The sequence below is a fragment of the Talpa europaea genome, assembly GCF_964194135.1.
Source record: "Talpa europaea genome assembly, chromosome: 6".
Taxonomy (NCBI): domain Eukaryota; kingdom Metazoa; phylum Chordata; class Mammalia; order Eulipotyphla; family Talpidae; genus Talpa; species Talpa europaea.
In genome coordinates this window covers 12251055-12265382 of record NC_140072.1, presented here as the reverse complement: position 1 = coordinate 12265382, position 14328 = coordinate 12251055, and the positions used below count along the sequence as shown (strand labels likewise).

General features: G+C 33.9%; 1 protein-coding gene across 3 annotated transcripts in view; it reads left to right on the top strand.

The window, feature by feature from the left end:
• The window catches only part of ATAD2B (ATPase family AAA domain containing 2B), a gene marked incomplete at both ends in the record, with an annotated part of 114987 nt that overhangs the window by 31407 nt on the left and 69252 nt on the right, over positions 1-14328 (top strand). For all 3 annotated transcript variants that reach the window (XM_084235641.1, XM_084235640.1, XM_084235639.1), the window contains 4 exons: positions 773-884; positions 2318-2433; positions 3931-4105; positions 6025-6113. In XM_084235641.1, the coding sequence (XP_084091767.1) occupies positions 773-884; positions 2318-2433; positions 3931-4105; positions 6025-6113 (492 nt within the window). The remainder of the gene's footprint in view (positions 1-772; positions 885-2317; positions 2434-3930; positions 4106-6024; positions 6114-14328) is intronic.

Sequence of the window (14328 nt, the reverse complement as noted above, 5' to 3'; positions counted from 1 at the left end):
CAGGAGAGGTCTGCGCACCATGTGGGACCCTCCTCCGGTGGCCGGGGAGCAGCCGGGGATTGAACCTGCGCCGCAGAGGCCGCGGGCAGCTTCGCAACCCAGCGCTCAACCGCTGCGCCACCGGGGAGGCCCTAGAAGCTATACTTTTTTGAAGCTGTTTATGTCATCTGTGTCATCTTGTGGTATTTTCCCCTGGTTAGAAGAGGAAGGAAGTATGTTAGGGGTAATAAAATTAAATAATAAAGTATAAGATTGTAGGTAGCTAAAGTTCTATTTAATGGCAGTTACTCAGAGAAGATAAGACTTAATTCTTAATATGTGATCTAGAATAGGTTTCCTTTGAATAAAAGAGAAAGGAATTTCTTTAGTCATGTAAACTGAGTTAACATACTGATGTAGTAGCTGAGGATCAGTTTAAATATTGTAATAAAATTGAGTTTACTTAGTGCCATATACTATAGTATATTATTGTGAATTGATATAATCGTATAACCTGGAATGCCAGGTACATCAGGAAGTTTTCCTAATTTGTGAAAGATTTGGATTTGGCTCTTTGGACAATATATTAATGATCTTGTTTTCTTTATCTAGTGAATACTTTTTTTGGTCAATTGAAAAGACTTCAGAAAATCTAAAAATATGTAATCCTGTGTTATTTTTGGGTTATGAATAAAAGGGGAAAGAAAAAGCTGTGTCAAAGATTTAAACTTATTTTTGATGTGAAAAATGTGTAACTTTTAATGCCATCTGCTTGGGTTTTTATGAATTACAGATGTTTGCCAATGAACTTGAGAGCAGAAGATTTAGCTAGTGGTATTCTCCGAGAACGAGTCAAAGTGGGTGCTAGCTTGGCTGATGTTGATCCAATGAACATCGATAAATCAGTAAGTTCTGTAAATTTTTTAGATGTAGTTTAAAAAAAAAAGTTATTCCTTGTTTCTAAAACAACATGCAACATAATCCAGATATCATAATTAGTGTTTTGATGTGTATCAAAATACATCAAACCTAGCTCCTGATCCCTTGTGATGCTTACTCAGGTTTTTCCTTTTTTCCATTTTAGTGTTTCTGGAATATATAATGAAAAACAGGTAGGAAATGAGGCTGACAAATAAGGCAAGGCCCAATAACCATGATAAGCAGTGGGGTATTGTTGAAGCTGCTTAGATTTCATGACCATATTTGTATTCTACATTGATAACTCTATGATGTAATTTGCATGAATTTGGGGCATGCAAAGCTGGCAATAATAAAAGAAAATTTAGCTTCTCTTAGAATGTTTCTGTCATTTAAACTGTTTGTCTACATTGCTTATTTTTTTTTTCTGTTACAACAGTAATGTCTCTTATAAAAGTATTTTCAAGTATCACCACAGAGTAAAAACAGGGAACAAAATCTCCCATTACCCTATAGAGACAATTGACCTAGGGGTTAAGTCTCAGTGCTACCACCTCTTTGGCCTGAGTTCAATTCCTGGCCAGGGAGCTAACCTACAGATGGTGCAGCAGACCTCTCTTGTCTCACCCACAGCTTCCCTTAGTAGTGTATTTTAGTAAACCCACCTGTTCTGCTCCCCACTGTCTCTGGTGAATCATCTTCCTCCTCCCCCACCCTCCCCACCTCTGGTCTACATCCCAGTTCTTCTATGAAAATAAAATTAAAAAACCCAAAATTTTCCTAAGGTGCTTTTTTCCTATACAATTTTTTTTTTTTAAAAACAGTGTTACTGATATTTAAACTGTTTTGGGGGCTGGGGTGGGGTGATAATCTCTGTTGCTTCTTTTGATCAACCAGTGTTTCTTAGGCTTTTTACTTTGTCTCCTAAGGAGAAAAATTAAATTTCTCCTGATCTAGATAAATAAAATATTAAAGAAGGGTTTGTTAGGTAAAGTTGAACTTTGAAGGGGTACAAGCCATTGTAAGAACTAAGCTTTTTCCTGTCTACTCCTGAACTACTTTTTGTACCCTTGGGAACAATATTGCCCTTACTGAGAATGCATGCGGTAGGTAAAATTTTGAAAGGCATTTAAATTATTAGAGTGTAAACACAACATAACATCTCCTATAGATAACCATGTAAGTTTTAGATTCGTTATTAATCATGATTCTTAGTTACTAGGAGATAATGATAGTTTAATTTGACTGAACTGAAATTTTACTGCCAAATTTATTTTTCTACTTTTATTTCAGAAGTGTACATTTTTGAATAATTCCTACGAAGGCATGCATTTCTGAATCATAAGGCTAGCTCACAATTAAAAAATTCTGTTAATAGTTGAAATTGTTTTCATATTAAGCTTTTCCCCTTCTTTCAAAGGTGCGGTTTGATAGCATAGGTGGATTGAGCCATCATATTCATGCACTAAAGGAAATGGTTGTATTCCCACTTTTATATCCAGAAATCTTTGAAAAATTTAAAATTCAGCCTCCAAGGTATGTATGTCCTAGATATTTATTACTATATTACTGCTAATTCAGCACATTTCAATTAATTAAATGATTATACATATAAATATTTCATACATATTTAGTTGATGTGCTATAACAATGAGAATAGGAATGAAATTTTGTTACTTAGAGTTCAAAAAACTGTGCATGTAAGTGTGTTTTGAAGTTCACATTTCAGCATTTAGGAGACAGGCAGATTAGATTCTTTGTGCAGGTTTGAATACGCAAGTGTGTTGCCTAGGTGGATTTTCCTTGATTTGGCTTCCTAATAGCACTGAGTTTGATGCTCTCTGCTTAGTCTTGTAAGCACACTGGAATGTTTCTTTTGACTTGACAATATAATATTTTTGAAATAGTTTGATAATTTTTTTAATGATTAAAATAATCATTCATGAGATCATTAGCTAGTTAACTATTAGAAAAGGCTGAGAAGTTATGTTGTGGGAATTTGAGCAGAATAAAATATTCTAAAGATGTACATACAGACTGATCTAAACTGCAAAATGTTATTTTTATTGAGGTGCTTTTTATTCAGATTTGGTTCTAATTTTATTACGTGTTTCAGGATTTGGAAAAACTTTTTAAAGAGTCATTGTTTACTTGACTGGATTAAAATGTAGGCCTTTGGTGACTTTCTATAAATAGCAATTTATTTGCTTTTTTATGTGCTGTAACTTGAAATTTTAAAATAGTTTTTTTGCAGTCATGAATGTAGTATGATCTTGGGAGAAACTTGTAAGCAGAAACTGATAGAAGAAAATAATCCTACTTCTTACATAAGTTTCTTCTATACATACATGTATATATTATTATATTTTGCCTGTGTTATACACCTATAACCATTTAATATAAATAGGATTATTCAATAAAATTCTTATATATACTTTGTTTTTTATTTTGCAATGTGTTCTAGCTACTTTTCCATGTCAATAATATGCTTATTATTCTTTCTGACACTGTTTGGGTATTTTATTTTACAGATGTAACAGAGTACTTCTATGTGTCCTTTATTAATATAGCTTTTATAGGTTTTCTCAGTTCTTCACAATTATAGACCACATTCTATTCAACATTTATTTAAAATCAATCTTTGTATACTTTTTTTGAGTGTTTCTGTGTGATGCATTCTAACATCAGAAATTTCTAAGTCACAGGAAAAACACATTTACAATTTTGATATTTTGTTCAGTTACTCATAATCCCATTTAACTCTTGCATACCAAAAGCCTGGTGCTTTAAGCTTTAAGTAGGATGAGTGGAACATGTGCACATGTGGGGAAAAAAATCAAAATCAGTAAATACATAGATTCACAATTACAAAAAAGATCTCTCAGCAAAATACTTTTCCATTACTATAAAAGCCTCATCACTGCCTAATAATTATATATTCATACAAAATTATATAAGAAACATGTTTTTGATATTGATTTTCAGTAGTGGTGATAAGATTAATGTTCTTTTATTGATACTTTATTCTTCTAGGGGCTGTTTGTTTTATGGCCCTCCTGGCACAGGTAAAACCTTGGTAGCCAGAGCATTAGCTAATGAGTGCAGTCAAGGAGACAAAAAGGTGGCTTTTTTTATGCGAAAAGGAGCAGACTGTCTGAGCAAGTGGGTTGGTGAATCTGAAAGGCAACTTAGGCTACTTTTTGATCAGGTAAGAGAAGTCAGGTAATTTGAGAATATCTTCTTTAGAATATTTAACACATTTAGTCTATACTACAAACTCCTTATGAGGAGGCATATTTTTCAATCATTATGTTAGATTTAGAGTCAATATTCTGAATTTGTATGTGATGTATATAACAGTAGTCTTAGCACTTTTGATTATTTATGGTGATTCACAAAACATTTATTGAGGTGACTATTAGGCACTTAATACCATGTTAGGTGTTTTTGAGCACTCTGGATACATCACTCGATTGTAATATAACTGAGGAAATCGAACAAGATTAAAAAGTTAAATCTATCTGTATGTAGGAAATCTCACCACACAGTTTATTATTTATTTTCATGAGCTGTAAATATGGTTCTGGAATAATTAAAAAAGTAATGAATGCTTTTAAAAGGCAGGATAAGGTGAATATCATGTAAGTTATCTCTACTGTTTGTAACTAACTTAAAAATATTTCCTAATATTTGTAAAAATTAGTTGTGATGTAAAGTCACTTTTGATCATGTGAGCCAATGAAGGTAGTCGTTCATATTTGATTATATCTAAATTGACATGTGTTCAATAAGCATTTAAGAACCCATTACTGAGTTGATATGTGTAAAAATGTTTTCTAATTGGTAAAGCACTTCAGATATTACTTTTAGTTTTTGTTAGTATTAAAAACTGCCACGTTCTTGAAAATAGATTTAGAGAGAAGAATAAGGCAAAAATCTTAAACTTCAAGGTGCTCAGTGTCTTCTAGGAAGTCAAACCACATAATCTGTATGTTTCAAGACAATTGAATGATATAAATATAAAATAACATTGGTAGATGAGGGAGAAATTTGCTTGGGAATGCTAGTATATTGCCCAGTAACTAATCAAAAAACTTTGAGAGTTATACTTTTTAGCCACTTCACGATATGAGTATCAGTGTCTCTTGGTTTCATTCAAAACCACAGCATACCAAAACAAAAATAAAGCAAAGGTAAAACTGTACCATACACCGAAAGGGGGTTATCCTATATTTTTAAAATATAAACAACAGTGTAAACCAGTGTTACCTCAATTTAAAAAAAATTAAAAAATAAATCACAGCACAAACCATTCTGCTTTTTAAACTAAGTTTATTTTATTTCTGTTTTATAGTTTTCTTGGTAGATAATAGTTGCAGTATTTGCTTGCTTTTTAAAAAAATTGCTGGTAGTTACTATTTATCTTTTTAAATGAAATAATCTATATGACCTTTGCACTAAATGAAATGAAGGAGATATGTTGACTAGGAGTTTGGCCTTTGGTGTCAGAAAAAATGACAGCTGGTGCATTAATGCACAGTTTGCTTATGTCTAACTAAATTAGAAAGGATGTATCCTTTTTGAGTCAGTAGTTCTCCTTTTTGAAATTATTATATTACTATACTTAGATGTTGGTTATATATCAGTATTTATTCAGGTGTTATTAATAATAGGAAAGGTTGAAAACAGCCTTAATGTCCATGAATAGGGAACTAACTTAATTATGGTACATTCATATAGAGGGGCATTTGTAGCTGTTAAAAAAAGAATGAGGCAGATCTCTATGTAGTTATATGGGAGCTAATTAAAATACATATAAATGCTTTGTTGTGTGACAAAAGCGATGTGTACCGTATGTATAAAAAATGTCTTTTAAATATGTAAGATAAAATAAAAATGTTTAAAAATAAAATTTTATCTAAGTGTATAAATAATGCATATGGAAGAATAAAAAAACCAAAACCAGTATTAACTACTGGGAGAAGACCTTGTGGTTGGAGACTGGGGTGATAGATTTCCATTTTACACTGCTGCATGTTGCATCATTTGCTTTATGTTACCTATTAAGAAAAGATAATAATTAAATTAAAAAATAAAAACCAATGGTTATTAATTTTTTTATTATAGGCATATTTGATGAGACCTTCTATAATATTTTTTGATGAAATAGATGGCTTGGCTCCAGTTCGCTCTAGCAGACAAGATCAGATCCACAGGTAATTTTTCTTAATCTGACTATGTTAGATTCTTGAGTATTAGTATTTAGCTTTAGCGCTTTGATAAGCTAAGAGACTTATAAAGAATCTTAAAATGTAGTTTGTATCCTTCAGGAATACTTTTTTCACTTAGCATAGGAGTGACCAAACCACAGGTGGGCCAAATCCAGCTTTGTGCCAGTTTTTGTAAATAAAGTTTTATTGGAACACAGGCATGCTCATTTCTTTATGCACTAATTATGTCTACTTTTGAAGAGTTTAATAGTCGTGAGAGAGATCCTGTGACTTGCAAAACCTAAACCATTTACTTTCCGGCCCTTTACAGAAAAAGTTCTCTCTAGCCCTGACAGCATAATGGTTTTGGATTTAGCCATATCATGTATACTAGAATTTTGTTTCTTTTCATTTATGTTTTGGGTTTGGCATTTTGCAAACTTTCATATGGATATGAACCCATAGCTCTCTGGCTCTTTGTGTCTTAAGGTCCATTTCTCCTTAACTGGGGCCTCTGTGGACTCCATAACACTCTGCCCTTCCATCCCATTTCCAACCCAGTACTAAATATATAGTTTGGCTGGCCCCCATCGCTTCAGCTAGCTAAAAGGATCTTCCTTAGATCCTTTTCATTTCTGAACATTATTACCTAGGGTGTCAATACCACATTTGTTAATCCATCATCAGATGCTGATTTAGTTTTTTTCTATTTTTGGCTATTTATGATAATGCTATTATTAACATCTGTATACCTATTTTCAAGTGGATTTATGTTTTCATTTCTGTTGGGTAAATACCTAAGAGAGGAATGACTGGATCCTACGGTAAATGTATGTTTAAACTGATAGTGTTTTCCAAAAGTGGTTGTGCCATTTTATGTCTTTATCTGTAACATATAAAAATTTGGATTGCTTCTCATCCTTGCTAGCACTTGGAATTGTTCCTCTTTCTAACTTTTAACTATTCCAGTGGGTGTGTAATAGTGGATTAATTTATATTTTCCTGATGACTAATAATATCGAGCCTCTTTGCATGTGCTTTTTGCCATTTGTGTGTTTTGTGACATGTCTGTAAATACCTTTTACCCTTTAAAAAAATCAAATTGTATGTTTTATTGTGTTAGAATTCTTTATATACTCTTTATATACTCTTTGTTAGAGTTTTTCTACTAGTGTAGCTACCTTTTTGTTTGCTTAACTCTGACTTTTTGAAAAGCAAAACATTTTAATCTTGATGAAGCCCAATATAATTTTTTTGGCGTATGTTTTTTTTTTTTTTTTTTTTTTGGTCTTGCTTGAGAATAATTGCCTAAACCAATTTCTTAGCAATTGATCTCTCCTAAAATATTAAATTTACAACATTAATTCAAATTAGGTAAGTTTTGAGTTAGTTTTTGTAGATGGTGCAAGGTATGGACTGAATTTACTTTTTTCAGTTGTTCCAGACCTGTTTCTTGAAAAGTTTACCTTGTCACCATTGAATTTTGGCTTCTTTGTCATAAATTAATTGACCATTAATGTGTGTTTTTTTGCTAGACTTACTAGTTGGTTTCATAGACCTGTAGATCCTTATGTCGTTGTCTTGATTATGTTATGCTATGCTTTATGTTGTCTTGTTGGTATAAGTCCTTCAACTTTGTTCTTTTTAATTTTTTTTAAACTTTTTAAAGATCCGTTTTAGATTCAGAATAAAGTTGAAAGGTATCATAGTGCTATGCAGAGATTTCCCACATAACCTATATCCCCACCCATGGATAGTCTCCTTCGTTATCAACTATTGTCGCAGGAGGATACATTTTTTGCAATGGATGAGCCTATATTGACCCATCATAATCACAACAGAAGTCCTTAGTTTACCTTAGGGTTCACTCTGGTGGTATAAAAGTTATGATTTGGACAAATATTTACGTACGTGTATGCCTCATTACATTATTATGAAGAGTATATTCACTGCCTAAAATTCTCAGAGCCTCTGGCAATCACTGGTCTTTTTACTGACTTCATAGTTGAGCCTTTTCCAGAATGTTCAATAGTTTGGAATCATACATTATGAGGTCTTTTCAGATTGGCTTCTTTCATTTAGCAGTATGACTTTTGGTGTTTTTGGTTTGTTTACATTGATTTGAATAATTTTCCTGATTACTAAGATTACAGCTTAGATTTTGATAAAACTTTTCTGCTATAGTAATTGAAAGCTTTAAGTTTCTTTTGAGTGTTGCTTTACTGAACCGCATAGTTTTTGACCTCTTGTGTATTTACTTCCATACAGCTAAAAATGATTTTTATTCCTTCTGTTATTTCTTCCTTGACATGGTGATTTGGAAGTGTGTTTGTTTACTTCATGAATTGTTGTGTTTTTTTCTGATTATCTTATGTTATTTCTAACTTAATTTTATTGTGGTCAGGGACAGTAACGCATAGTCATTTTAAATTCATTGCATTTTCCTTTATGTCCCAGTGTATATTTCATTAATTTTTATCCTGCTGTTTCTGATATTTTGTGTATATATATGTGTGTGTTTATGTCTATCAAATAAGATAAGGTTGTAATAGTGTTATATGGAAGTGTTTGTGTCTTTATTAACTTTTTACCTAGTTACTCTGTGAGCACAGCGATACGTTAAAAATGTCCAACTATGATTGCGGAATTGTCTCTGTAATTCTTCTAGTTTTTCTTTCATTTATTTCAAACTTTTTGTATTATTCTTCAGTCTTTATTCTGAAGTTTGTGAAATATCCTTTATCTCTGTTAATTTTGCTTTTAAACCTGTTTTCTTTAGATAAAAATTGAACTACTCTGGACTTATGCTTCTTGTTTGTCTGTTTTTGCCATTAATTTACATTAAATTACCAAAATTAGCCTTTTGTTATCTTTATATTTAGAGTGTTTCTTTATATAGATAATATAGTTGAGTCTTTTCTTAATCTGATAATCTCCTCATGTTAATTTGTCTGTTTAAGTCCATTAATGTTTATATAATTATTGACATGGATAAATTGGAAATCACCATTTCTTGTTTATTTTCTTTGTATTTGTGTTTTTCTTTGTGTCTCCTTTCTTGCTCTTTTAAAGATAATTTTTGAAGATATTTTAGATTTTTTTAATTTTGCTGTTGATTTTTAAAACTGCTTTGTTGAGGTATAACTGACATACATGCTATATATGTGCAGTATTGACGTACTTAGAGTGTCCTTGAAAAATTTCAACATGTACATATACCTGTGAAACCATAGCTGTAGTTAAGATAATGAACATATCCATTTCCCCCAAAACACGCATTTACATTTAATGCAACTATTGATATAGTTGGGTATAAATTTATCATCTTGATGATTATGATTTTTTCCCCATCTCTTTTTTATTCCATTTTTCTGATTCTGCCCACTCCTGACTGTTAATTTCATGGTAGATTTATAGTATATGTCTTTAACTTAACACCATCTACCTTCAAGTGATACCATACCACTTCACATAAAATAATATGTATACCATTCTCTTGTGCTGTTGTCAAATTTTTTTTAATGTTGTATAATCTTTTTTTTTTTTTAAAGATTTATGTATTTATTTATACAAGCACTGGGTACAGTCAGAAGCGCGGGAGGGTGAGAGGATTCACCAGAGCCAGAGCGGGAAACAGAACAGGCAGACTGATGAAATACACTGCTGAGGGGAGCAGCGGGCGGCAGGAGAGGTCTGCCTGCCATGTGGGACCCTCACCCAGAGGCCGGGGATCGAACCGGCGCTGCAGAGGCTGCGGGCAACTTCGCAGCCCAGCGCTCAACCACTGCACCACTGGGGAGGCCCCAATGTTGTATAATCTTTTAAAGAGATCATGATAGCAATCCTTAAGGAATTATACTTGTTACCATTTCTGATGATCTTTCTTCTTTTAGAGCCATCTATGTGTCATGTGCTATCATTTTCTTTCTACCTACATTTCTTACAGTTTAGGTTCATAGGTTATATGTTCTTCAGGTTTTTCATGTCTGAGGAAAACCTTTATTTTTTAAAAGATTTTATTAAGTGTCATAAAATCTGCTCATTTCAAGTGTAAATTCAGTGATTTTTAAAATAACTACAGAGTGATACAATAATTAGTATCAATCAATTTTAGGATGATTTTTTGTTCTAAACCCAGCACGTCCATTTATGGCAGATCCCTATTCTTGCCTCCCATCCAACCAGTAATCTAATTCTTATATCAATTTGCCTTTTCTGGTCATGTCATATAAATAGAGTCATACAATGTGCAATCAGTTGTGTCTGGTTTATTTCACTGAATATAATAGTAAATAGGGACATCCTGTAATTTAGAATGTCCCAGTGTTTACTGTGAATAGCATTACAATGTATGGGAGTACAACACACTGCATAGACATTTAGTTTTTTTCCACTTTTGGCTATTAAGAACATTGTTTCCTTGAATATTCATGTGCAACTCTGTGTACATAGGTTTTTTTAAAAATTTATTTATTTATGCATACAAGAACTGGGGCACAGGCCAGAGGTGCAGGGGGTCAAAAGGAGTCACTAGAGACAGAGTGGGGAGTAGAACAGGCAGATTAACTGAAATACACTGCTGAGGGGAGCAGTGGGTGAGATAGCAGAGGTCTGCTGTGCCATGTGTGTCACCTCCTTGGCGGGGGATCAAACTTGCTGCAGCGGTTGGAGATGGCTTCATAGTGCTGCGATTTAACCCCTTGTGCCACCAGGGAGGCCCCTGTACATAGGTTTTGAACTATATTGGGTAGATACTTTGGAGAAGAATTGCTGGCCTATGTAGTTTATGTTTAATTTTTTGAGAAACTTCGCCTTGTTTTTGAAGAATATTTTCTTCAAATATTTTTCGTTTTCTTTCAATACTTTATACTTTTTGTTGCCTTTCTGTACTTTAAACATGTGGTCCACTGTTGTTACCCTCATATTGGCTCAGTAAAGAATTCTGCTGTCATCTTTCTTTCTTTGTAATACTCTTTTCCCTCTATCTGCTTTCTTTTTTCTTTTTCTTCTTCATTGTTGGTATTGCGCAATTTGTTTAATGGTGTTCCCTGGTAGAATTTTCTCTATTTTTAACTCATTCTTGGCTTGAGTTGCTGATTAAATTTTGGGTTTTTAGTTTCCCTCAAAGTTGTAATGCTTTTCGCTGTTATTTCTTAAAATATTTTCTGACTCCTTCGTATCTGACTCACCTCTCCTTTTTAGACCTCCTGTTATAAATGCATTAACTTGCTAATTTTTTCCCACTGTTGAGTGATGCTTTGCTAATTCTGTTGTAAGCTATCTTTTCCGTGTTTCGTTTTGGATAATTTCTTTTTTTTTTTTTTTCTTTTTTTTTTTAGAGGCATGTTTTTTTTTTTATTTATTTGTTTATTTGTTTGTTTTGTTTATTTGTACATGGCGCGGGAGGGTGAGAGAATTCACCAGAGCCAGAGTGGGGAGCAGAGCAGGCAGAAGGACCGAAGTACACTGCTGAGGGGAGCAGCGGGCGGCAGGAGAGGTCTGCACGCCATGTGGGACCCTCCTCCGGTGGTCGGGGAGCAGCCGGGGATCGAACTGGCGCTGCAGGGGCTGCGGGCAGCTTCGCAACCCAGCGCTCAACCGCTGCGCCACTGGGGAGGCCCACGTTTTGGATAATTTCTATTCCTGCCTTCTAGTTCACTACTCTTCTTCAGTGTCTACTCTGTTATTAATCCTACTCATTTTTTGTTTCACATGCTTTTGTTTTCTTGTCTAGAAGTTCTATTTGGGTCAGTTTTGTATCTTCCTTATAAGGATATAATAATTATTTTAGTATATGGAATATAGTAATAATATCTGTATCTGTTAATTCTAACAGTTTAATTTTGGGTTGATTTTACATGCTGATTTTTTTTATGGACTATATTTTCAGCATCTTTGCACTGGGCATTTTTTTTTAAGTCAGACATTATAAATATTACATTGCTGAGTGCTAGATATGACACTGTAAATAGATTTTCTTGATTTTTTTTTTTCCCCTGGGGCATAGTTAATTTATTTGAAAACAGTTTGTTTCTTTTGAATCTTGCTTTTAAGATTGTTATATAGAGCTGGAGTAGTCAGTATAGGGCTAATTTTTCCTTCCTGCTGGAGGGTCCTGCCGTATATTTTATGCGGTGCCCCATGATTTGTGAGGTTTGCTAGTCTGGCAGGTGGGAACTGGCAATATTCCTGAATCTGTGAGTATAAAATACTGTTACCTTAAGTTCTTCTGGGTGTTTTTTTTCCCCCTAAGCTTTGCATAATTTCCTCATGTGCATGTGCATTTCCTAATTTCTTTCTCTGTTTAGTAGTCTCTACTCTGGCTATCTTTCCTGTGAACTCTAGTCATCTTGGTCTCCCTGGAATCTCAGCTCTGCCTCTTCCACTTAATGGGTCAGCTCATCATCCCCAATCCAGGATTCTGTCTCTCCTACATTGACGCCTAGAAGTGGAAAATCTAACTTTAATTAGAACATTGTTTCCATGCTTTATAGTCTTATGATTTTTCTCTTGCTACTTTCAATATTTGCTCTGTATTTTTGGTTTTTAATAATTTAACTATGATATACTTCAGCATGGACTTCTTTGTATTTATTTTGATTGGTGTTTATCATGTATCTGAAAATATGTCTTCATTTTTTTTCTCTGTTCAGTTATTTAATGTTTATTGATCTATTTTCAATCAATCGGCCTACATTAATTTTTCCTCTGTCATGTCCATTTTGCCATTATGTTCAGCTAACAGGTTTTTTATATTAGGTATTGTACTTTTCAGTTGTGGAACTTATATTCACTTCTTTATTATTCATGTTTTTCCCTGTGATTTTCATGCATCTAAACCTATTTTTTTTTAAATGCATACAAGAGCTAGGGTACAGGCCAGAGATGCAGGGGGGAAGAGGAGGATGAGAGGATTCACCAGAGACAGAGTGGGGATCAGAGCAGGCAGATTGACCAAACACATTGCTGAGGGGGGGCAGTAGGCGAGACAGGAGAGGTCCGCTGCACCATGTGGGCTGCCCCCTGGCTGGCCAGGGATCGAACTCGTGCTGCAGAGACTGCGGACCGCCCCACAGTTCTGTGCTTAACCCCCTGTGCCACCAGAGAGGCCCCATAAACCTATTGTTTTGCTTGATGGAGGTTAATTGCTTTAAAATCTTGTGTAAGCTCCAACATCTGGTTCATCTCACTGTTAGTCTTGCCTTATTTTTATTTTCTCTTGAGAATATGTTCTGTTTTGTTGCTTAATTTTGGACGGCATTTTGGACTATGTTAATTTTTCTTTCATGAGTAGTATTTCCTTTCTTTTAGCAGAAAATTTTCTGAATTAGGTTTGAAGTACAAACTGTTTCTTGGCAACTTTGTTTTTCTTTCAGATCTTTTGTCTTAGCTGGTTCCTTTGAGTGCCCTTTGCCTTTGTTGTTAGGGATCAGTTAGAGATGGGATAAATGTCCTTGGGCCTATCCTTACTTGCTCTTACAGTTGTGGGATTCCCTACAATGTTTCGTTTTTGTGGTTTTCTATCCTCTTTTCTGAACTCTGTGACTGGAAAGTTCAGGGATTTCCCACCTCTTCCTCTTACCAGAGAGACAATCCTTTGCTTTTTGTATGTCATCTTTTCTCTGATCACCGCAAAATCCCATAAGAACCTGGATCTTTCTTCACACCATACTAAATACTTCATTCCAGTTGGATTTTAGATCTGTATTTAAAAAGTAATGCAAACTTTCCTAGATACAATTAGGAGAAAAGGTTGAGGCAGGCAGGTAGGCCTCAAATACCATATTAAGTAGTTTGGATTTCATTTTGAACGTAATAGGGGTGGGTTACTAAAGGTTTTTGATCCAGGAGCTAGTCATTCAGATTTGGGGGTAGAATTTAAGTTAGATCTTAAATTCTGTCTTGTAAGACAAAGTAAAATCCTATAAACTGCTTCAAAATGCTGATAAAGCCTAACACACTCTTGAATTTCCTATCTGTGATTGAAATATACTAAAGAAAATTGTGAGGCTCAATGTGGTTAAATAAGAATTTTTATGTAAGGATGCTTATTTCCCACACTTTATATCTTGAGTGAGACACTTAGGTCATTAATTTTCAGTTACTTGATTAGAAAAGAAACAAATCCTCCCCATACATGTATGTTTGGGAGACATAGGCAGAATAATTTCTTTGAGAGCAAGAATGTTTTTTTTTTTTAAAGATATATTTATTTATTTAT